A 22,895-nucleotide genomic window follows, 5' to 3' on the forward strand; every position below is an offset into this window, starting at 1 on the left:
AAAACTTTGACAATCCCTATATGACCGCTTCGCTAGCTTCGCTAGCGGCGGTCATAATAAACACTTAACCCTTTAGCCGCCAGGGTTTAAAAAGAATACATTTGTACATAAAAATGTCAAAAGGCCATGGCTTGCAAGTGGTCAGAGATAAAGTCCTACTGTAAATGTGAAAATCATTTAGTATGAACAGAAGTTTATGAAGGGGGTAAATTTACTCATCTAATTTGCATATTATGACGTCACTGGATGGTAACCACCGTGAATTATGCACATTTCAGTAAATACTAGATGTTGAACATATTTGAGCAGTTTTTCTTTCTTTTTTTGTCATTTCACCGACATAACAAATGAACAGGAATACAGTCACATGTAAACCAACAATAGTAAACTATTACTATAATCACAAACCCTATGCTACTATACAATAAAGTAGCCTGGTCAAATCAGTTCCATATCGCGGGTGACTTTGTAGTTCTTCAGAGCCCTATTTTTACAACCCCTGCTGTCTATACCACGTCCATTACGGACACTATCATCACTATTGCCTCTGGCACCTCGAGCTATGTTGGGCAGAGGGTCGAAATCGGTCGAAATAAGCATGGTATGCTTAGTGGACACTGTCGCAAAGACGTACCTCCATTCACAGACGCACCGTGACTATCAGTCAATAGACGATCGATCATATTCTCCAAAAGGCAGATATTCTCCTTCAGAATCAGAATAGGTGAATAACAGATCCAAGACTTCATCACACGTGAATTTTTTTTTCAACATTTGGTGTATTTCTGCTTCAATTTGTGCAAAACTATGGCCCGCATCGCTTCCGCGTTATGGAGGAAATGCACGTCTTCTTCGTGTGTTTCTCGCGTGTTTTCGCAAGCTTCCTGAAAACTTTGAAAAAAAAGGTTGAGCTTGAATCGAAGCTCTGGGTGTCTGCCAACTAGTGGTCAAGAGTACAAATGAGATTTTACACTGTACTCGCGTCTATCGTCTGTTTTATTCAGTAATGACGCTTGTCGCAATATTGCGACATGGGCGGTTAGAGGGTTAAATGTGTAAATCGGACTTAGTGTGAAAGAATACATGCTAAGGTAGCAAACTAGCCCAAAATAGACACAGAGTTCCGTACAGATTCCTTGTACGGCAAAGTGGTTGTTGCCATCAAGTGGTCGGGAGTGTGCTAACGCTTCAGACTCAAATATCGAGCGGAAATTTATACAAGGTTGTGAGGTATCTGAAAAAAATAGTTCCACAATGGCATATAACACGGATTGAAATCATACATTGCGCCAATATATTTGGTTTTAATAATCAACACCACTAACTCGGTGAGTTGCACAGTTTTGAAAACAAAGGTTAAGGGTTATTTTAAGGACATGTTTGTGCATGCCCATAGCCAGCCATTCTGAAGCAGTCAAAGACCATTCAAAACGAGTCAAAAAGTCGAGACAAGACCCATCATCATAATTTCTGTGTCCACTACTATAGTTCATCCAAAACAAACCAGAAAAGGAACTTAAAGTGCTAAATACCGGAATTATCCTTTAACTGTATAACTGTTTTGTCGTTGACTATGACACCATGGTGAAGTTAGTTTCACTTTGCCTATGAGTTCAAATAGTAGATGAGTGCGTTGATCACGGATCGCTATTTTACAGCTCTGATGCAACGTGATAGTTCATTTAAATTGCACAAGTTTGGCAAATTAATATAATTAAAATACAAGTGTATAGTGTGCAAATAACCTACGATGAAAGATACCTAAAGACCGATTAAAGATAAAATAACCTACGATTGATGTTCTAAAGAATGCATGGCAATGGGAAATTCAACCAAACAGTGGTATAATGTCTTTTATATTATTTTCACAGTTGTTTGTTTGTGTAAATTGGGGCAGCCGTGGCCTACTGGTTAGGGCTTCGGGCTTGTGACCGAAGAGTTGCCGGTTCTACCCCCAACCAGTAGGAAAAATGTGGGCGGGAGAAGTGGTTGAACACTGCTCTCCCATGCCCACATCCACGGCTGAAGTGCCCTTGAGCAAGGCACCTAACCGCTCACTGCTCCCCGAGTGCTGCTGTAGCAGGCAGCTCACTGTTCTGGGTTAGTGTGTGCTTCAATTCACTGTGTGATCACTATGTGCTGTGGGATAATTGCAGAAACCAAATTTCCCTCATGGGATCAAATGAGTATACTTAAAAAAATGTTTTACAGGTGAACTTCAGCCTCTCTCAGGGATAAAGGTGATGCGCCTGCGATATGTTGAGAGGTTCTCTCCAGAACAAGACACAGACAGTGACCGAGGAGAGATGGCTGAAGGAGTGACGCTTCAGTTTCGAAAAGGAGAGATCAGGGGAGGTCAAGAGATCACTAGAATTAGGATGATGCCAAGTAAAAGAACTCTAGAAGAGACTAAAGCACAATTTTTGTCTATCCTGTCTCTATGTGATCCTGGTCCACATGCTTTTGTGCTGAGAGTCGACACTGATCTTCACTTTACTAAGAGAAGAAAAATACAATTCCAGACACATCTGGGGCTTCTTGGGGACAGAGTTTGGGATCACGCCATAGTGATGTTTGACTCCTCTGATGACCTGTCAGTGGACAGGAACATTGAGGAGTACATTGAGAGTGAAGGAGAGGCCCTGCAGTGGTTGGTTGAGAAATGTGGGAACAGGTATGTTCACTGGACAGGTGAGGAGAGCTGGCCAGGTGTACTGAAGAAGATTGATGAGTTAGTGGTTCTCAATGGAGGAAGCCATTTCCAATATGAGGAAGGGAGGACAAACGAGACCAAAGCAGCAGACAGGAAGATGGAGGTGCAGCAGCTGGAGGACCTGAAGGAGGAGAATGAGCTGGTGAAGAGCATCAAGCCTCCCCTCATGGGTCAGTTGTGATTTTGGCTAATTTTATGGGGACAGCCAAGTTAACATGAACAGTTACCAGGTTGTACCACACTAAACCTATGGGCAACTCCCCTGTGTATTTTGGGATGATTATTTTTTTAATGATACCCAGCTACTTTATTACTCTGTGATGTGATACTACATGATATAGTTATCTAAATGAGCTAGATAACAAGGTTATTAATATCTCACATTGCTGTTGGACACAAATGTATGTTGTATATGTGGATTGGCAGCTTTCAGGTTGAGAGGATCAGTCAATCCACATGGACATCATCATCTGTGGCCATCTGTAATGTGGCATCTGATTGGCTTGTTTTTGAAAATGCCAATCCCAGGTTTCTCCCGTATTTCAAGGAAATTTCACCCGTTTTGTTATTTCTCTCGGAAAACTCCAGAACTAGCTGTTGTCAAATTGTTAGGGAAGAAATTTTGTGATTAACACATCATATTTGTGTGCACTGAGAGTTGTTGATACACAATAGGTTAGTTGTGTCCTCGGAACATAATCTGGCAGCAGCTGTGGAGTTTTGGCATGCATATCTCCTGTGGTAAAAGTAAGGACCGAAATGCAGTGTTGCAAGGAGTGTATTAAACACTGATCCTGTGCAGCAAAGATTCCACCCCAAGAAAAAAAATCTCCTGTTTTTTGAAATCTGGATGTTGACAGGTATGATATTTTGAACTAGTTTTTTTTTTTTTTAACAGTGGGGCAGCCATGGCCTACTGGTTAGGGCTTTGGGCTTGAAACCGGAGGGTTGTTGGTTCCCCAACCAGTAGGAGAAATGTGGGCGGGGGAAGTGGTTGAGCACTGCTCTCCCATGCCCCCATCCACAGCTGAAGTGCCCTTGAACAAGGCACCTAACCTCTCACTGCTTCCCGTGCAGCGCTGTAGCAGGCAGCTCACTGCTCCGGGTTAGTTTGTGCTTCACCTCACTGTGTGCTCACCGTGTGCTTCACTGATTCACGGATGGGATAAATGCAGAGACCAAATTTCTCTCACAGGATTAAAAGAGTATCTATACTTACAGTATACTTACTATACTTACAGTGTGGTGTTGTCATACACAGCATTTTGTTCAGTTCATGGTTTTTGATATTCACAGTTAGAACATCTTAAACTCAGATGTGAAAATGTATGATGTTATACTATGCCTTGAGAATGCATATTTTCTAGTTACAAATCCATTATTCAGTAAATATAATTGTAAATAGTACAATTGAAGCTTATTGGACATTCTAGACCAGGGGTGCCCAAACTCTTCCCTATAAAGGGCCAAAAATTACCCCCACACCCCTGGGTATATCCACAATCTGATAACAAACTGGTAACTAACTCATAAAAAGCCATTGGGGACAGAAATTCCCAGTGTCTGAAATCCCTGTGTCCCAAATTGGGCATGTGACCACTGTAAAGAATTTGGATGAAAATTAATCCATGTACTTTGTTGAATGTGTGGTGCACTGCAATGCTGGGATTTGTTTCTGAAGAAAAAAACACAAAAAACATGTGTTTTGTTTTCAATGACAGGTGATGACAAATCTGAAAAATCCTCAGGCTATGGCACATTAATCTCAGACACAACATTTGAAACTACCTCAGGAAAATACTCCCTGATGTCAAGACCTACCATTTCTGGGATTGACTCTTCAACATCTGGAAGACTGGGAGGTCACAGAAGGAGTGAGGATCTTAACAGTTTAAAATTACATTTAAACATTTAAATTAATACCCTGTGTAACATTTTCAGTTGTTTGTTAACAAAATCAACATTTCCCCATTCATGTTTAATTACCACCACCACTAATTCGAAGCATACCTATTGGCTTAGAAATCTTCATTTACATCTACAGTACATAGCGCAGGGTCAAGTCTCTATGTACACGAACATAACTAGCCATTCCCATTCACTTTCTGTTTACTGTGCTAACGTTAGCTAGCTAGCTCGAGTGTTTCACTGGCATCACACACAACATGGCAACTAAATGTACCGCAGAGCGGTACAAAATATGACCGCCGCCCAGTCCAGCACATTTTTTCCACAAAAATAAATCACGCTGAAAGGCCTGTATGATTCTAGCTGTCTCACTAAATTGCATTATCCACACTCAATTCTCACTGATATCTGCTAGACAACAAGTACCAAAACATGATTAGTTCATAGATTTCACATGTAAAATTCATTTTATACAACCCCACCTCCATCTTGCCTGTTCATAATTCTGAGAAATTCTTGAATTGTGTGCATGTGTGCATGTACATGTTTATGTTATGTGTGTGTGTGTGTGTGTGTGTGTGTGTGTGCGCATGCTTGTGTGTGTGCCTGCGTATGTGCCTGTGCATGCAAGCGTACATATGTCTACTGTGTGAGTATAGGCGGGTCAATATAGGGTTCAACGTCAAAAAAATTGATACAAAAGGTTTTTTTATGGATTCTGGTACTGTTGGACATGCTAAATAACATACTAAAAATCTAGTAAAATCTGACCTTGGGAAAGGGGTCATTTTTAAAATGGCCGCCAAAATGGCTGTCAACAGGTTAGAATGGCTATATCTCAATTACTATTCAGCCTACAGGGGTGAAATTGATATGAAATGATGGTCAAATTAAACAAGAATAGGATTTTAAATGTTAAAATTGAAAATGTTTCAATGCTCTACCTTTTTCAGCCATAAATTAAAATCAATGTGTTTTAATACAGAGCAAATGCAATACAGGATTATTAACCATCTCCATGGCATGGAGGAAGATAAGACATGTCTTAACTGGTGTTATATCTCATCTAGAGGTTATATGCTTTTAGAAAATATATGGTTTGGGGTGTTTAATCTGTTTTGCCTGGACAATATAGGCTAAAATGTATCCCCTTTACACTAGATTCGCCTATACAGAATAGAGGGCAATGCATTGTTCATGGCATGAAGGAAGATGGGACATGTCTAAACTGGTGTTATATCTCATCTGCAGGTTATATGCTTTCAGAAAATATGTAGTTTAGGGTGTTTGATTTGTTTTCCCTGGACTGTACATGCCAAAATGTATCGGCTTTACACTATATTCACCAATACAGAATAGAGGGCAATGTATTGTTCATGGCATGGAGGAAGATGGGACATGTCTTAACTGGTGTTATATCTCATCTGCAGGTTAAATGCTTTCAGAAAATATATAGTTTAGGATGTTTAATCTGTTTTCCCTGGACAAAAGAGGCCAACATGTATCCGCTTTACACTAGATTCGCTTATACAGAATAGAGGGCAATGTATTGTGCATTCATGGAGGAAGATGGGACATGTTTTAAATGGTCTTATATCTTATCTACAGATTATATGCTTTTAGAAAATATATATTTTAGGGTGTTTAATTTGTTTTCCCTGGACTTAACATGCCAACATATATCCCCTTTACACTAGATTTGCCTATACAGAATAGAGGGCATTGTATTGTGCATTCATGGAGGAAGATGGGACATGTTTTAAATGGTGCTATATCTTATCTACAGATTATATGCTTTCAGAAAATATATATTTTAGTGTGTTTAATTTCTTTTTCCTGGACTGTACATGCCAACATATATCCCCTTTACACTAGATTCGCCTATACATTATAGAGGGCTTTGTATTGTGTATTCACGGAGGAAGATGGGACATGTTTTAAATTGTGCTATATTTTATCTACAGATTATATGCTTTCAGAAAATATATATTTTAGAGTGTGTAATTTGTTTTTCCTGGACTGTACATGCCAACATATATCCCCTTTACACTAGATTCGCCTATACAGAATAGAGGGCATTGTATTGTGCATTCATGGAGGAAGATGGGATATATTTTAAATGGTGTTATATCCTATCTACAGATTATATGCATTCAGAAAATATATATTTTAGGGTGTTTAATTTGTTTTCCCTGGACTTAACATGCCAACATAAATCCCCTTTACACTAGATTCGCCTATACATTATAGAGGGCATTGTATTGTGCATGCATGGAGGAATATAAGACATGTCTTAACTGGTGTTATATCTCATCTAGAGGTTATATGCTTTTAGAAAATATATGGTTTTGGGTGTTTAATCTGTTTTGCCTGACAATATAGGCTAAAATGTATCCCCTTTACACTAGATTCGCCTATACAGAATAGAGGGCAATGCATCGTCCATGGCATGGAGGAAGATGGGACATGTTTTAAATGGTGTTATATCTTATCTACAGATTATATGCTTTCAGAAAATCTATATTTTAGGGTGTTTCATTTGTTTTCCCTGGACTGTATATGCCAAAATGTATCGGCTTTACACTATATTTGCCTATACAGAATAGAGTATGTATTATGCTTGGTGTGGAGGAAGATGGAAATGTTATTTTGTTGATTAATGTTATATTTCATGTACAGGGTATATGCTTTTACAATATGTAGAGTAGAGTTTGCGAGTAAGTGGCTGTTTTATGACTTTAATGAACCATGACCCATGTACTGTTTAGGCATGCATTGTATATTTGTGTAGATCAATAATTGTTGGCATCTATCATTAGGGGGGAGCTAATTAAACTGAATCTTAAACTATATGCATAAGTAGATCAGAAATAATTATTATATCATTATTCATCATCCTCTGACTCCTCTGAAAGGAACTTGTGTGGATTGTCACATTGTTCATTTTGACACGTTCCACAGGCAGCAGTGCAAGGTAATCCATATCTTCTACACGAACAGCAGAGTGTCTTGCAGAAATGCACACAATTAAGAACAGTTGACTGTCTCTGTACTTGGATCTAACATGAAAGAGTATTTGATTGAAGTTGATTCCATTCCATTCGGTAATCAGTATCTGAAAGCTAAACTGAGGGAGCGGTACGGGAATGACATATGTTTCACAGAAGGGAAAGGTTTTGAAGGCATGGTGACACTGAGAGAGAAAACATCATGCATCCTCAGGTCCTACTATAAGAACACTAAAAAAGGTGGAGATGAAGAGTCATCAGTGACCTCTTAATCTGATAAAACATGAAAAACACTTTCCTAGGCTGAATAATGCGTCAGATATAGCCAAAATTAGCTTCCGGTGGCCATCTTGGACGCCATCTTGAAAGTTCTAAGTCTTTGAAAATGATGATCTGATACTTTAGTGTGACATATATGATTCAGTGACCGCTAAATCTGATTAAACACGAAAAACACTTTCCTAGGCTGAAAAATGCATCAGATATAGCCAAAATTAGCTTCCGGTGGCCATCTTGGACGCCATCTTGAAAATTCTAAGTCTTTGAAAATGATGATCTGATACTTTAGTGTGACATATATGATTCAGTGACCGCTAAATCTGATTAAACACGAAAAACACTTTCCTAGGCTGAAAAATGCATCAGATATAGCCAAAATTAGCTTCCGGTGGCCATCTTGGACGCCATCTTGAAAATTCTAAGTCTTTGAAAATGATAATCTGATACCTTATTGTGACATATATGACTCAGTGACCGCTAAATCTGATTAAACATGAAAAACACTTTCCTAAGCTGAATAATGCTTCATAGCCAAAATTAGCTTCTGGTGGCCATCTTGGATGCCATCTTGAAAATTCTAAGTCTTTGAAAATGATAATCTGATACTTTAGTGTGACATATATGACTCAGTGACAGCTAAATCTGATTAAACATGAAAAACACTTTCCTAAGCTGAATAATGCTTCATAGCCAAAATTAGCTTCTGGTGGCCATCTTGGACGCCATCTCGAAAATGACCCCTTTAGTGGGGTCAGATTTTACTAGATTTTTAATATGTTATTAAGTACATCTAAAGGTATCATAATCAGTTGAAAAACCTTTTGTATCAATATTTTTGAACTTAGGTGTTTTTTTTCATATATTGACCCGCCTAGTATGTGTCATACGTATGATTACTGTGAATGTATGTGTGTGTGTGTGTATCTGTTTGTGCACATGTGTGCACATGAAATGGGTTAACATGACCCCTGGAGGCAATAAAATGGTCATCCTAGTCCCTACAGTTCTCAAGATATTCACAGAGAACTGTGTCTGCCCTACCCTCCTTTCTGGGGGTCCAGTCCAGCGGGGGGGCTACAGATCAAAACGAAAAACGACGGTTCAATGCTATCCATGTGGGGTTACATGCCCACCAAGTTTTGAGTACCCCGGTCTTTCAGTGTCCCGGGAATCCTTGTTGGTGTACGTCACTAAATGTACACATACATTATTTTATTATAAGGCCCCCCATGAACGAAAGTACACAAAACTTGGCATGCATTCGGAGGGTGTCATAATGATCCTACACTTTTAATTTCGTGCAGTTTTGACCTTGTCAGCCAGAGATATTGTGATGAAAACACTTAATTTTTTGCTTTTTAATTTTTAACTAGGTGGCGCTATACATGAAATAAGTGGTAATGGGATGGGTTGACATGCCCCCTTAAGACCAACATACATAAAAAAGGTGGACCTCCTAGGCCCTACGGTTCTCGAGATATTCACAGAAAACTGTCTCCGGCCACCTACAGGCCAGTTGGTGTATAGTAACATAAATTAATGTATTGTGTGGCCCCCCATAAACGGAATTCCACGAAACTTGGCGTGCATACAGAGGGTGTCATAATGATCCTACAGTTCCAATTTCGTGCAGTTTTGACTATGTTAGGTCACAGATACCTGCGATTACAACACCTCATTTTTACTTTTTTGTGTTTAACTAGGTGGCGCTATACATGAAATGAGTGGTTATGGAATGGGTTGACATGACCCCTTGAGATTAACATACAAAAAAAAAACCCTAAACCCTACGGTTCTCGAGATATTCACAGAAAACTGTGTCTGCCCTACCCTCCTTTCGGGGGGTCCAGTCCAGCGGGGGGGCTACAGATCAAAACGAAAAACAATGGTTCCATGCTATCCATGTGGGGTTACATGCCCACCAAGTTCCGTGTACCCCGGTCTTTCAGTAACCCGGGAATCATTGACGGAAATTTGGGAATGCGAAAAAGAAAAGAAAAAAAAAAAATTCTGACTAAACCTATATGACCGCCCCTTCGCTGCGCGGCGGTCATAATAAGATAGTACACAAATTTATATTAATATGTTGTTATTGCTTATTCAGAGAAAAGTTTATGTTTTGACGCGCCTACAAGTCCGGAACTAGTGCCAGCTTTTGATGTGCGACGCCTACCGTAGTTCTAAATGAGGCAGCGCTTGAGAGGTTGGTTGCAATATATCTCCTAACCACTAGATGGGAGAATTTCTTACACAGGGGGGCTTTAAACAAAAATATGGATTGAAAGATGGGTGCAAGCAAAAAACCAAGTATCCAAGAATGACATTTAGTGAGTCTGTAGATCATCTCGGACAAATTTCATGAACATATGTACATGTTTGTGTATTGTGGCACATATATTTTGGAGAGCCTCAAGATAGGGTCTTATGTCGGATTGCCCAGTTTAGTGATGCTACATTAACAAGTTAAGTTATTTATGATAACATTTCTTGTATGACATCAAATACAATTGCAGAACAAGGAATGGCAGCGTGTCATGATTATTGAGCTGAGTAAACGAATATCTGCAGACCTAAGCGTATACAGGCAACATTTGTACCCAGTTCCAGTTCAGCTCATGTTAGTGCTGAACCCGTCCTCACTAGGGCCTGAAGCACTGAAGCACCAAATTTGTTAACTGTAACCTACCTGTAACCAACCTGTAAAGGAAATATCACCAACTACCAGTACAGTATGTCCTTAAAAATGTCCATGCAAATATGACCAAAATAATGTGTTTTTGTGTTTGTTTTGATTTCATTTAATTTTGGTTAATGATTGCACATTGAATATGGAAAAATATTAAAAGGAAGATTTTGGGGCTTAAGGCTAGGCCAAGGAGTCTTGGAGGACCATCTAGACAGGATCTGATGTCATAGACTTCTGGCATTCACCTACAAAAAGGATAGTAAAGATTCCATACTAACTCAAAATATTGGCCTCCACACCATGGTTTCCGATCCAATGTATCTACCTGTCTCATAGGTATCATACATATAACATTTCAGCCAGTTATATTTTTTTGTTCTTGAGATATGCCTTTTCAAGCATGAAGAGAAAATTATGGCACAAATCTGTTTTTCATGGGTACACTTTTAAAATATTGCTCTTCTACATGAAAACATTTTTGCTGAAAATGGACAAACTGTGTGTTAGGTTCATAGGTTACGTTCATAGGTTCAATTAATTCCTTCATAAAAAGGTCTTATATTATTTCCACAGTTGACAAAGTCCCAGAGCCATCAAATGTATGTGGGCTTAAAGTCATTAGGAGCCACTCAGAAGACACTTTTCTGGACCAAGATGTTTTGGATTCTGTTGACATTCCTGACTGGGGGTCAGATATGAGAGGACTGTCTGAAGATATGGATGAGTATAAAGATTTAGATTTACCTTCTCATACATTCATTTTAAAAGGTTTTATGGTCAAAATGAAATGCTTACAGCCATTGAATTACTCCAATTCCACCATAGTTTGCTGGTGGTTGTGCTAATTTGATTTCTTGGTAGCCATCATACCTTAAAAGTGTCATTGATGTAGAGACATTTTACAAATTGTTCAACTGCCATGTCAGTTTGGTGGCTGTTTGCTGACAAAGGATTATCTGAGGAAGAAATAACTAAAATCTCCTCTCTTAAAGGTTGGACATTTCATCTGGCAACATTCTGTGTCAGTATTTCAAACAAACAAACTGCTGCCAATCCTGTGAAGACAAAGATGAAGACACCTCACACTGGATCCTGATGGAACCCTCTGTTTCCATGGAGACAGAAATCCCTGTGTATAACCACAGCTCTCCACCAGGAAGTTTTGAGTGCATAGTGTCTGGTTTGCGCTGGGTGTGTGCGGTTGAAGTCTCTCTACAGTATCACTTTAGTGACCCCCATGTATTCAGAGCAGAGCTTGCCATGTTGCAGTATGAGCCAATTGGTCCCTTGATGGACATCAAAGTGCTCTCAGGTGAACTGTTGGAGGCTCATCTGCCCCATTTTGCCTGTCTGGAAGGTTCAGACTCCTCTCTTAGAGAGGCTGTGAGAGTTCTACATGGGGTTAACAGCAGTGTGACTCTAGAGAAATGTGAGCTGACCCGCTTCCACGCAAAGCTCCTCAAGCCCTCCTTCTCACTGACAGAAGTCCTGGTGAAAATCGGAATCCCAATGAAAGCCCATCTGGATGTGTTAATTTACCGGACCAGAGTGACACCCCTGGTTCTCCTCACATACGTTGTGCCACGGGATGCTTCCATGATTCAGGCTGTTAAAGAGGATTTATGCAGGACCCAAGATGCAAAGGAGATCATAACACATCGACCGAACATCTCCATTTGGATGAGTACTGAGTTTATCCTAAAAGCATCCCTCTGTGATGCTAAGATCTCCCCATCGGAGATCACCCTTAAATACGTCAAACCTCCAGAGTTTTTCAAAGTTGTCATTAAAAACGCAGAGGACTCTTTTGATTTGGAGATACTCAGTGAGGGTAAATCCATATGGAAAGCGACATTGGAACGCTTTGAACATGGTGAGATAGGAGAAATGGCACACAGTCATGAAATGCCTTCAGCAGCATCCAGATATTCCCAAGAAGTGATCCACAGAACTGATGAGGAAGAAGGGAAAATGGCCCCCATGTCACACCAAGGTACACCACTCAACATACAGTACTGTATAAGCCTTTTAACCACTGTCTGTGTATAAAGAACAAAACAAAACAAAAAATATTTGAAATAACAGTTAATCCAATATGTTATTGTTTGTTTTACCTTCTTTAATTGTGTTGAGGTGAGATACTCAGTGATGGCAAGTCCATATGGATAACGACAATGGAACATTTTGAATTTGGTGAAACTGGAGATGTTACACGCAATCGTTAAAATTCCCTCCGCAGCATCCAGACATTCCCGAGAAGTGATCCACAGAGAGGCGGCTTCCACAAGCAGAGCTGCCAGGGATGATGAGGAAGAAGGGAACGTGGCCTCCATGTCACACAAAGGTACACCACTCAACACATACCATTTTTAACCACTGTCAGTGTATAAAGTAAAAAAACAAACAACATTTGAAAAACAGTTAATCCAATACGTTATTGTTTGTTTGTTTTACCTTACTTCATTGTGTTGAGGTGAGCTCAAGTTCTGGGTAGAGCATAGCAGCAGCATCAGTAGACACTGGCATCAAAAAGATGTTTTAAAAGCCTGAACCTTGGTTATCTCTTCCTAGATCGACTGTCCCATATTCGGCCTGATCTCATCGAGAGGACATCAGAAGGTGTACTGAAAGGTCTGGTTCTGAGGCTTGAATCCCATCAGCCTCCTGTGTTGAACAGAATGGAAGCACAAGTCATCCTGCAGAGGACTAATGTGCTACATGAGCAGGTGACCTCCCTCATCGACATGGTGATTAAAAAGGGAGACACAACATGTGGCATCATGCTCTCGCTCCTTAAAGAACTGGACTATTACTTTTATCAAGACCTTATAAAGAAAACACAAAACCTCTCTGAAGACCTATAGGAAGAAACCCTCCCATACTGTCAGTGGGGCGTTTGTGTGGTGCGTTGATGAGGACTATGACATGAGAAAAGAGTTGAATGGTCATGTCTTCATCATTATGTTCTGTGTCAGTCATGAGGAGAGGACTAATGCACATCATGCACCTCCATTCTATTCTATTGGTCTCTAATGTAAATGTGGTATTTTTGGGTAAGACAGGAATATGCATTTACAACTAAATAACTTGTGGTTTCCTTATGACTGCCCTTCAATTTGTGGTAAGGTAGCCCCTGCAGGTTAGCCTGACGAGCCAGACCCACATTAAAATGTAGGGTCTGGGCACTCACCGTTCGCAGTGCTCAGTCCGAGGGGCGGGATAATCGGTTGTCTTTCAAATTCCCTCTGCACGCAATAGGACAGCGCTGAGTCCCATGCGTTTTCCCACCAGCGGAGCTAGTTGGATAGTTCAAACTTTTGCCATCTTAAAACAAGCTTAACTGGTGTCACACTGTTGGCCAACAGCAACATCCATCTTCTTTGTTTTCAAGTAGCAGGGAATTCAAGCCAAACCGTTGCAACTCTGCCATCAATCATTATGTTAAGCCCGCCTAACGACTCTATACACGATTTGATTGGCCTGATAGAAGTTTAATTTTTTCGAGCTCACAAGCCAACGGAGAGTAGCTAGACTAGCCCTGGAAGCAAATGTAATTTGCTGCCGCTAGGGTGCGTCTAGATTTCTAGGCTACCTGCAGGTGAGAGAGGAGGCTGCATCATAGCATGACTTCACTGTACAGAATATGACTGCTCAGAAAGTAACAGAAGATGGTTAATTTAGTAGACTTTTGGGTAACACTTTACTTGACAGTATCGACATAAGAGTGACATGACACTGTCATGACACATGAATCCTAGCCCTAACCCTAATCTCTAACTCTTATCCTAACCCTAACTCTAACTTGTTATGACAAAAAACGAATGTCACTTAATAACAGAAGCGTTATGTCATAAACGTTTATGACACATTCATGACAGTGTCATGTCACTCTTATGTCGATAATGTCAAGTAAAGTGTAACCGACTATGGATGTTAAGAAAATAAATGTAAAACTAGCCTGTTGTGGAGTTGATACATCACATTTATGGATGGAAATATATTCATTGCAGTACACTAATGATGTAAATACAATACAAAATAACAAAAGTAACCTGTTGTGGAGTTGTGATAATTTGATACAGTACATCATAGAATTACCAGCACTGTTCTACTGAGGTATATATTCATCTGAGACATTATTCATCAGCAGTATGATATACAAGTGAAGATATATGTATTTAGCATGTAAAGATGAGATTTAAAGGTGTCATGAGTAGTTTTAGTTTGGAACCACAATGGTACTTTTTCAACCTGGTTTCATTGACGAAACATTCCCCTGGGATCGTTTTCGTAAACCCAGCCAAACGTCCCACCAGGTACGTTTCTGAGGTGTAAACTAGCCAGCGGGGCTGCTAAAGAGAGACGTTTAGACAAAATATGCAGTAAGGGTACAAACCCTGAACAGCTGTCTCTGAGTTAGCTGCCACATCTTGTCGTTTTGAATTTTTCGCGAGCAACCAGGGGGATTTTAGCTCAATTGTCAACACGCTCGACTTCCACTCCGAGGTGGAGCTGTTCGCTGGTTCGAATCCAGCCGTGTGCTGAGTCTGGTCTTCGGGCGTTGTGTTGAATTGCACGGCTCAGCCCTGCACACAGCCGGATTCAAACCCCCGAACAGCTGCACCTCGGAGCGGAAGTCGAGCGTGTTGACAAATGAGCTAAAATCCCCCAGGAAAAGTTGTGGCAGCTAACGGCAGTTCAGGGTTTGTGCCCTTATATTTTGTAAAACGTAACGAGATATAGGGACTATTAATCCAAAACTTTGGTTTGGTAACCAAAGAATACTGCTGAGCTTGTGCAAGCTACAATTTAGTTTGACCAGACCTAACTGTAGTAAACAACGTCTAAACGTCTCTCTTTAGCACCACCGCTGGCTAGTTTGCACCTCAGAAACGTACCTGCTAGGACGTTTGGCTGGGTTTGCGAAAACGTTACCAGGGGAACGTTTCGCTAATGAGACCAGATTGTATTTTTTGGGTAAGACAGGAATTTTTGGGTAAGACTGCTGCCTGAAGCGCCTTGTGATGCACTCCGCTACTCCTCTCGCCAAATGATAACAACCACAATGCGTTATATAAAGTGCTTTTCTAGACTCTCAAAGCTCTTCACAGTGAGGGGGGAACCTCACTACCAAATGATGAGCCTCGTCATGGAGGCGTCGTCCCTGTCGACTCCAGAGTTGGCCACTGGTGTGAACAGGTATGGTCAGAGCGGACGGCCACCGCCTACGAAGAGTGACCTCTCACCCCTGGATACAGTGGGCTCCTGACCTATGCTGGTGTCATTCTCTGTCATGGCAACAATGAAAGATCTCTCATCGCTCAACATGGTCTTCAGTGGGGTGAGTCGTTAAGGCCAGAGTAATAGACTTGGATTAGGTTAATATAAACATCAGATACACTTTACAGTCTGGTGTAAAGTATTAGTACGTAAGTCTGGTACAGACCCTTTCAGCCTGTTCCTCAACGATTTCCAGTTGAAATATTCAAACAAGTGAGTCGCGGGTCTTGTCCCTGGCCACCGTGTCCAGTATATATGATCACATACCACCTGGCAGTTTATTCCAGCATACATACCCCCTTCAGCACAACATAATGGTTCATTCTTCTGTATATATGACCTTGAACCTGAACCCACAAGATATTGCCTCCATTTCCAATGTTACAAGAGTTTCTCACTTTAACCCACAAGTGAACCAGACAATGTCAGAAATACAGAATGCCCTCAAGTTAAAAGTATCCATAAGTTGAAAATTATACATAAATACTTTTATTGACATACAACATTGTTTGTGGTATTTTTGTTTTGTAATATTTGTCAGCTCAATCCACTGAAGAACAGAAAGAAATGTAAAATATCCCTGCAATGCATAATAATAATAACAAAAATAATAATAATACAATTAATACATAAAAAAGGAAATACATTTTAATTTTAAAAATTAAATGTTATGACATTGTGTAAACTTGACCAGTGAAATAATTAAATTTGACCACTGGATGGCGGACAACAGACACTGGAGTGCATGTAAGGTCCTATGGGATTGGGGTACTGTAGTTAGATTGCCTACTCTAGACCATAGGTTCTCAACGTGCGGCCCGAAACATTTCTTGCGGCCCACGATAACATCTGATAACATCTGTAAAGGTGTTAAAACTGTACATTGCTTTGAAAGAATGAATCTCCGTTTAGTGGTGTTTAGCGGCATCTATAAGCATAGGCAGTAATTACAGGTGTGGTCCGACCAATCGCACTTGACGTCACTCCCAGAAGGCCATCAACGGAACAGTGATTCTGACACACTTATTTGTTTTATCTTTAATCTATTTGTGAGTTTCATTTCTTTAGTTTAATAATTTCATATGTTTAACTCACATCTCTCATAGTGTGACTTCTACTTCTGTATTTTGTATGTTATGTTACAGTGTGCTCTAATTGAGTATCATCTGAGTTCCTTATAATTCATTATTAAAGGTGCTCTAAGCGATGCTGGGTAACGTCACTTCTGTTGACTTTCAAACAAAACAGAGCTAGCTCGCTACTTCCTCCCCCTCCCTCCCGTGCTGTTCCCGTGCAATTGAAATTCTCCTAAAGGCGCATCTCGTCTGTGATTTGCTGGAACAGTTTGTTATGTTTTTATAGGCTAGGTTTGCCCAGGTTGTTTTTGTTGCCATTTTTGGAGCCTGGGCTGTCCACAGAGATCACATTTTTTTTACGGTGTATTCAGGACACAGACAGTTAGGTGATGCATGCAGTAAGTGACATAAAAGTGTTTTAGCCTAAAAACGTGTGGCATCGCTAAGAGCACCTTTAAAACACAGTAGAACAAGTCTGTGTGGTTTACCAAGTGAGTCAAATTTACAGTAGCATGACTACTACATGACAAATGTACCCCTGTGTGGCAGCAGACAATACACAACTGTTATGAACATGAGCTTGTATTCGGCCAATTAGAGGGTATCAATGTTTAGGTAACATCCATGATAAATGTGCTAAACTGTAATTATTATTCACACACTACAGACCTCAGAGCTGAGATCAGTGTTGTGCGTCTTCATGAGTCAGTAGCAGCACACAGCGGCTGCAATGAGAGACTGACTCCAGATCACCCTCTGATCATTAGTGTGTTGCAGCATTTGATACCTTACTGTGAGGAGTATACATTGAATAACACCTGTTGAATTTAATTTAGTTCTTTCAGATGAAGGTGCTATCTCTATGAAAAATTATAACTAAAGTAATTCAATACAAACACAAATCAATATTCAAATACCCCAAAACAGCTGCATATACCCATCAGTTCTACACAACTGGTCGGATACAGAAGTCTTTACTTTAGAAGTAAACTGTAATCATATCCTTTTTCAGCTTTGATGTGTTAGCCATGTTACTGTCTCTTTAAATAATTCAGGACATTAGACAACGATCAGGCAGGGCAATAGTTTTGGTAAATTATTGTACGTTGTAAATCCCCATGGAGTTTATTACATGAGCATAGTTCAATCTGAGCCTGTTCTGTCAACAACGCTAGCAAAAATTGATTATTTGGTTGGTGAAGAAAGTCGCATAGCTGCAAAAGAGGTAAATGCTGTTCTTTTGAAAGTTGTTGGTTATCTCCACTGGAGAGCAAAGTTCAATATCAATAAGTATTGATAAATTATGTCAGGTATTGGATTTGTTTGCTCATGTTGTGTGGTTCATTAATGTGTCAATGACCCTCTAACAGTCTGTGTGAGTTAATGTACTTCTCACAAAAACGGACTGGAATGTTCAGTGGATTAGAATGAGTAAAGATAATGAACTTTGCCAAATACTCCTCAGTGTTTTAAACATTTCAAACATTTTACAGTGTGCTGAAGTGCTGACAGACTTTGACCGAGAGACCCGGAAGAGAAGGAATGGCAGCTGAAGGACACTTCCCCAGGGGTGAGTAGCATAATCAAGTACATGTAAGAGAAACGGATTGCCTGGACTCCAGGAGAAAGCTGATGATTAGCACATAAATATGACTGAAATTTTCATTTTATAAAATTACAACATGTGGAGTAAAGCAAGTGATCCATTGAATTGGTGAATAAGTTAGAAAAAAAACAAGAACATAGATATCTACAGTACATGGGATAGACAGAAAACACTACTGGAAATACATAATGCATGTTAATATTACGCATTTCACAGCATTCAACATGTTAAGGCCATTGGTAACGTAGTGATTCAGGAGCTGGGCTAGCATAATAAGGAGCCACATAAAGTTGTGGATTTGATGCCCTGCTGCCACCATTGTGCCCTTGAACAAGGGACTTTACCCTGACTTGCTCTGGGGAGACTGACCCTTGTAATTATTGACATATGTAAGTCACTTTGGATAAAAGTGTCAGCCAAATGAAGATTAAGAAAAACACACATTTACTCAGGAAACTCAATATAGACCATTTTTTGTCCAAAATGTATCCAAAGACTATTAAATATGTTATCATATCTGTATGAGACCCAGAGGAGGCAGACTTGGCTGCAGTTGACCACTACACTGACTTCACTTTCAGTAGTTCACGTACAGTTTGTAAACACAGCGTGCACACCTTCAATACACATGTTCAATCTAAATGTCCTAATGAACCAATCTCTGTCTGCATAATAAAGACCTGTAATATGTGTGTATGCTATACTATCTCTAAGACTTGAGGATTGTGCTGCTGGGGAACAGTGAAGCTGGGAAGAGTTCAGCAGGAAACACTATCCTGGGCAGAGAGGAGTTTGACCCTGATGTGAGAACACTGCAGTGTGTGAAGAGACAGGGAGAGGTAGCAGGGAGACAGGTCACTGTAGTGGACACTCCAGGATGGAAAGACTACGATCTTATCCTCAGGAGAGACACACCTAACCTCCTCAAACAGGAGATCATAAGAAGTGTGGGTTTATGTCCTCCAGGACCCCACGCAGTTCTAATTGTCATCCATGAAAACATGACCTTCACAGAGACAGAGAGAAACACCACATCAAACCACCTGAGTCTTCTGGACCATGGAGCCTGGAAACACTCTCTAGTTCTGTTCATTCAGGAGACTCCTGCAGAAGAGAAAGCCTTTGAGATTAAAGGGAAAATGCTCCAGTGGCTTGTAGAGAAATGTGGGAACAGATATCATGTCCTCAACATCAAGAGCAATGATGGTATGCAAGTCACAAAGCTGCTGAAGAAGATAGAAGAGATGGTGGTAGGAAACAGTGGTGCTCATTATGAAATAGACAGAAGGATACTGGAGAAAACTGAAGAAAGCAGGATCACAAATGAAGCGAGAGCCAAAATGAGATTGAGGGAGATACAGAGGCAGAGGGAGATCTCCAACACATTAAAGGGTAGGTGCAGTTAATTTTGAACATAATTATGATATTGTCATTATATCTTTTTTTCTTAAGATTTTTAGACTAAATTACACCACACATTAATAACACACATTTTTTAAATAATAGAATTTAAGTAGAACATGTAACTAAATGTTGGTCAATTCTATATGCTTGAAAAAAAGATTGGCAACTTGTAATCTGTGACAAAATCAATTGAATTGGTGTACATCAAAACATAATTTCTGTCTTTCAGCCAAAAGACACATAGGTTATTAATCCCTGCCCCCTGTGTAAATATGCAAATAATATTTTTGTCTTGCAGGACAGCTAGTGTTGCCACAAATTAGGATTGTGTTACTGGGATACAAAGACGCAGGGAAGAGTTCATCAGGAAACACCATCCTGGGCAGAGAGGAGTTTCAGCCTGGTCAGAGATCTGCAGTTTGTGTGAAGAGACAGGGAGAAGTAGCAGGAAGGCAGGTCACTGTAGTCGAGGCTCCAGGATGGTTGAGTTTTTGTTATCTGCCATACTCCTTAGAGTTAACAAAGAAAGAGATTGTACTGAGTCAGGGTTTGTGTGGTGAGGGTCCACACTGTTTTCTGTTAGCTATACGGGTGGACTCCTGTTTCACAAAAAGAGTGAGGAAATCAGTTCAGCAACATCTGCATCTACTAAGCGAGAAAATCTGGAGTCACACCATTGTGTTGTTCACCTGTGGGGATTGGCTGGGAGAAACAACCATTGAGCAATTCATAGAGAGTGAGGGAGAAAACCTGCAGTCTCTCATAAACACATGTGGGAACAGATATCATGTCCTCAACAACCACAGTCAAAGTGATGTCACAGAGCTACTGGTGAAGATTGAGGAGATGGTAGCAGGAAACAGTGGCCATCATTTTGAAATGGACAGGCAAAATCTGCATAAGGTGCAAGCACGGAAGAAGGGAGAGGAAAAGAGAGCAAATGACAGACACATGATGGTTCAGAGGCAGAGAGAACATCTGAAAGGTGAGTTCCTGCTGCCATGACTACAGAAAAGAGCCTCTCTGAGGCCACTGTATGGAATCAGAATAGACTCATGTTTTGTATGTGCGTATCACGTTTTGAAACTGTAGAAATTATTTGTAACTGTAAAAATGATTTGTACAAGTAATTGTCTATATTACAAATATATACTACACTTACAAATCTATTCTCTGGGTATGGATCAGTTTTACAGCCACAAATCATCCTACAGTTACAAATATTTTACCATTAGGCTACAAATATATTCTACAGTTACAAATCAATGCTCTACGCACACAAAGCAAAGCTGTCCTAAAGTTAGAAATCTTTTTGAGACTGTTCTGCCGCTTTCCGGTAGCCAATGGCGATGTTCAGGTTTGTTTATTAACCAATCAGTAATCTAAGTTTAATATTCAGATAATTTCCCAAGCCCACCTCAACTCTCTTTCCCTCTCACTTCACTGTCATCAAATTAAAGGCATACCACCCTCCCCCCCAACAACAAAAATAAAACAAAGGAAAAAGCTTCTTGTGTGGAAACTGTCTAGCATGGAATTGGAGATATTGCAGCTCAATATAGCAGCTTAAATATAAGCTATTACACCTATGCTTATTTATTGTTATTTTTACCATGTTTGTGTTGTAATCAACGTTATCACTCAATAAGCGGATGTGATTAGTACTGTTATCCGATGTAGCCTTCTGATGTTCGGCATAACCCCTATTGGAGATATTGCAGCTCCAGGGGTTTAGTCAACGTCCCCCCACTCAGCGGCCTACAAGGCTTCACAACACCAACCTCATTTACTGCCATTGCCTTGTAAGGGATGTCACTGACGCTCCTCAGGATGAGAAATGCGTTGGCCAGCAAAGGTTTAAACGTGTATGGAACATTGACAGACTGGTGATGCAGTGGCACATATTTCGAGAAACTCCATAAAATTAAGAACTTGACCTTGAATATTTACCAAGTAGTTTATCAACTATATAGCAAAGTAGTGGTATAGCCTATGAGAAGAGATATATAACTGGTGGGTGAATTAACAATTTATTATCAATAAGGTAAATGTGACCAATATCACTTAACATTAAATGTAAGGTACAACTCAGATAGGTCAATATACTGTAACAAAGTAAGCTTAAACAAAGAGTGTGTGTGAGAGAGAGAGAGAGAGAGAGAGAGAGAGAGAGAGAGAGAGAGAGAGAGAGAGAGAGCAAGAGAGAGGCCCCGAGGTCAGAGAAAGGAGAGAAAGACCTCCAGCCAGTGGTTGACCAGAAGAATTAAAGGAGAAATCCAGCCAATTTTAACACGGAGCTCAGTTGATCATGTTCACGGAATACTGTTGGTCAGCAAAAACGTGAAAAGAATCGCTGCTGTCTGTAGTTTTGCCAACCGTTCCGTAAAAATCCGTAATTGTCCCGTATTTGAAACGAAAAAGATGTGGTCTGTATTGAACTGATACGGAAAGCATTTTGTTCCGTATTATTGAGAATCAACTCAGTGCAAATCCATGACAGATCAGTATAATAAGTTAGACTATGAACAAAGAATGTATGATTAGTATGAGATAAAGGGAAACCTTGCTGCTGTCATTTATCTCAGTTTGTCTGTCATCACTATCCCAGCAGAGAATGCACTTTGCGTTGTGAGTCACGTAGGCCTATATTACGCTGATAGTAGTGTGAGATGATGTCTTGCTCAGAGTTTTACAGTGCATCTGTGCAAGAAAACCATCTAGGCTAGCCTACTTGCTGCTGAGACAGAAAAAAGCCAGAGATAATATAAGGCTTCACCAAATTCAGCTGTTTGTGATCACAAGATATTTTTTTCTGTGATTTCTGCTAGTTCATTTTGGTGAGTAGAATATAGCCTACAAACAGCATCAAATTGATTTTTGCATTACAATTACAATTTGCATCAAAATGATTCTTGTTTTGCACCGGATAGAAAAT

The 22,895-nt window shown here is 40.1% G+C and overlaps 1 protein-coding gene across 2 annotated transcripts; it reads left to right on the plus strand.

Annotated features, from left to right (window-relative positions):
• Window positions 1–11,583: 11,583 nt before the first annotated feature.
• On the plus strand, window positions 11,584–14,645 carry LOC143127764 (NACHT, LRR and PYD domains-containing protein 1 homolog). Of its 2 annotated transcripts, XM_076289495.1 has the most exons (3): window positions 11,584–12,587; window positions 12,834–12,938; window positions 13,166–14,645. In XM_076289495.1, the coding sequence occupies exons 1-3, from the start codon at window positions 11,690–11,692 to the stop codon at window positions 13,456–13,458; spliced, it is 1,296 nt and encodes a 431-aa protein (XP_076145610.1). In that variant the 5' UTR covers window positions 11,584–11,689; the 3' UTR covers window positions 13,459–14,645. The 2 variants fall into 2 exon arrangements, with proteins under 2 accessions (XP_076145610.1, XP_076145679.1); XM_076289564.1 differs by lacking the exon at window positions 12,834–12,938.
• The last annotated feature ends 8,250 nt before the right edge of the window (window positions 14,646–22,895 follow it).

Source organism: Alosa pseudoharengus, unplaced genomic scaffold (genome assembly GCF_046254945.1).
Source record: "Alosa pseudoharengus isolate Yale_2024_CS ecotype anadromous, Long Island Sound unplaced genomic scaffold, YU_APseudo_1.1 YU_APseudo_1.1_scf_1, whole genome shotgun sequence".
Classification (NCBI taxonomy): domain Eukaryota; kingdom Metazoa; phylum Chordata; class Actinopteri; order Clupeiformes; family Clupeidae; genus Alosa; species Alosa pseudoharengus.

Coding starts and splice junctions, on each gene's coding strand:
- LOC143127764 (XM_076289495.1), top strand. CDS start 11,690: ATGGAACCCTCTGTTTCCATGGAGACAGAAATCCCTGTGTATAACCAC. Junction 12,588..12,833: donor GGCCCCCATGTCACACCAAG/GTACACCACTCA, acceptor TTCCCTCCGCAG/CATCCAGACATTCCCGAGAA. Junction 12,939..13,165: donor GGCCTCCATGTCACACAAAG/GTACACCACTCA, acceptor ATCTCTTCCTAG/ATCGACTGTCCCATATTCGG.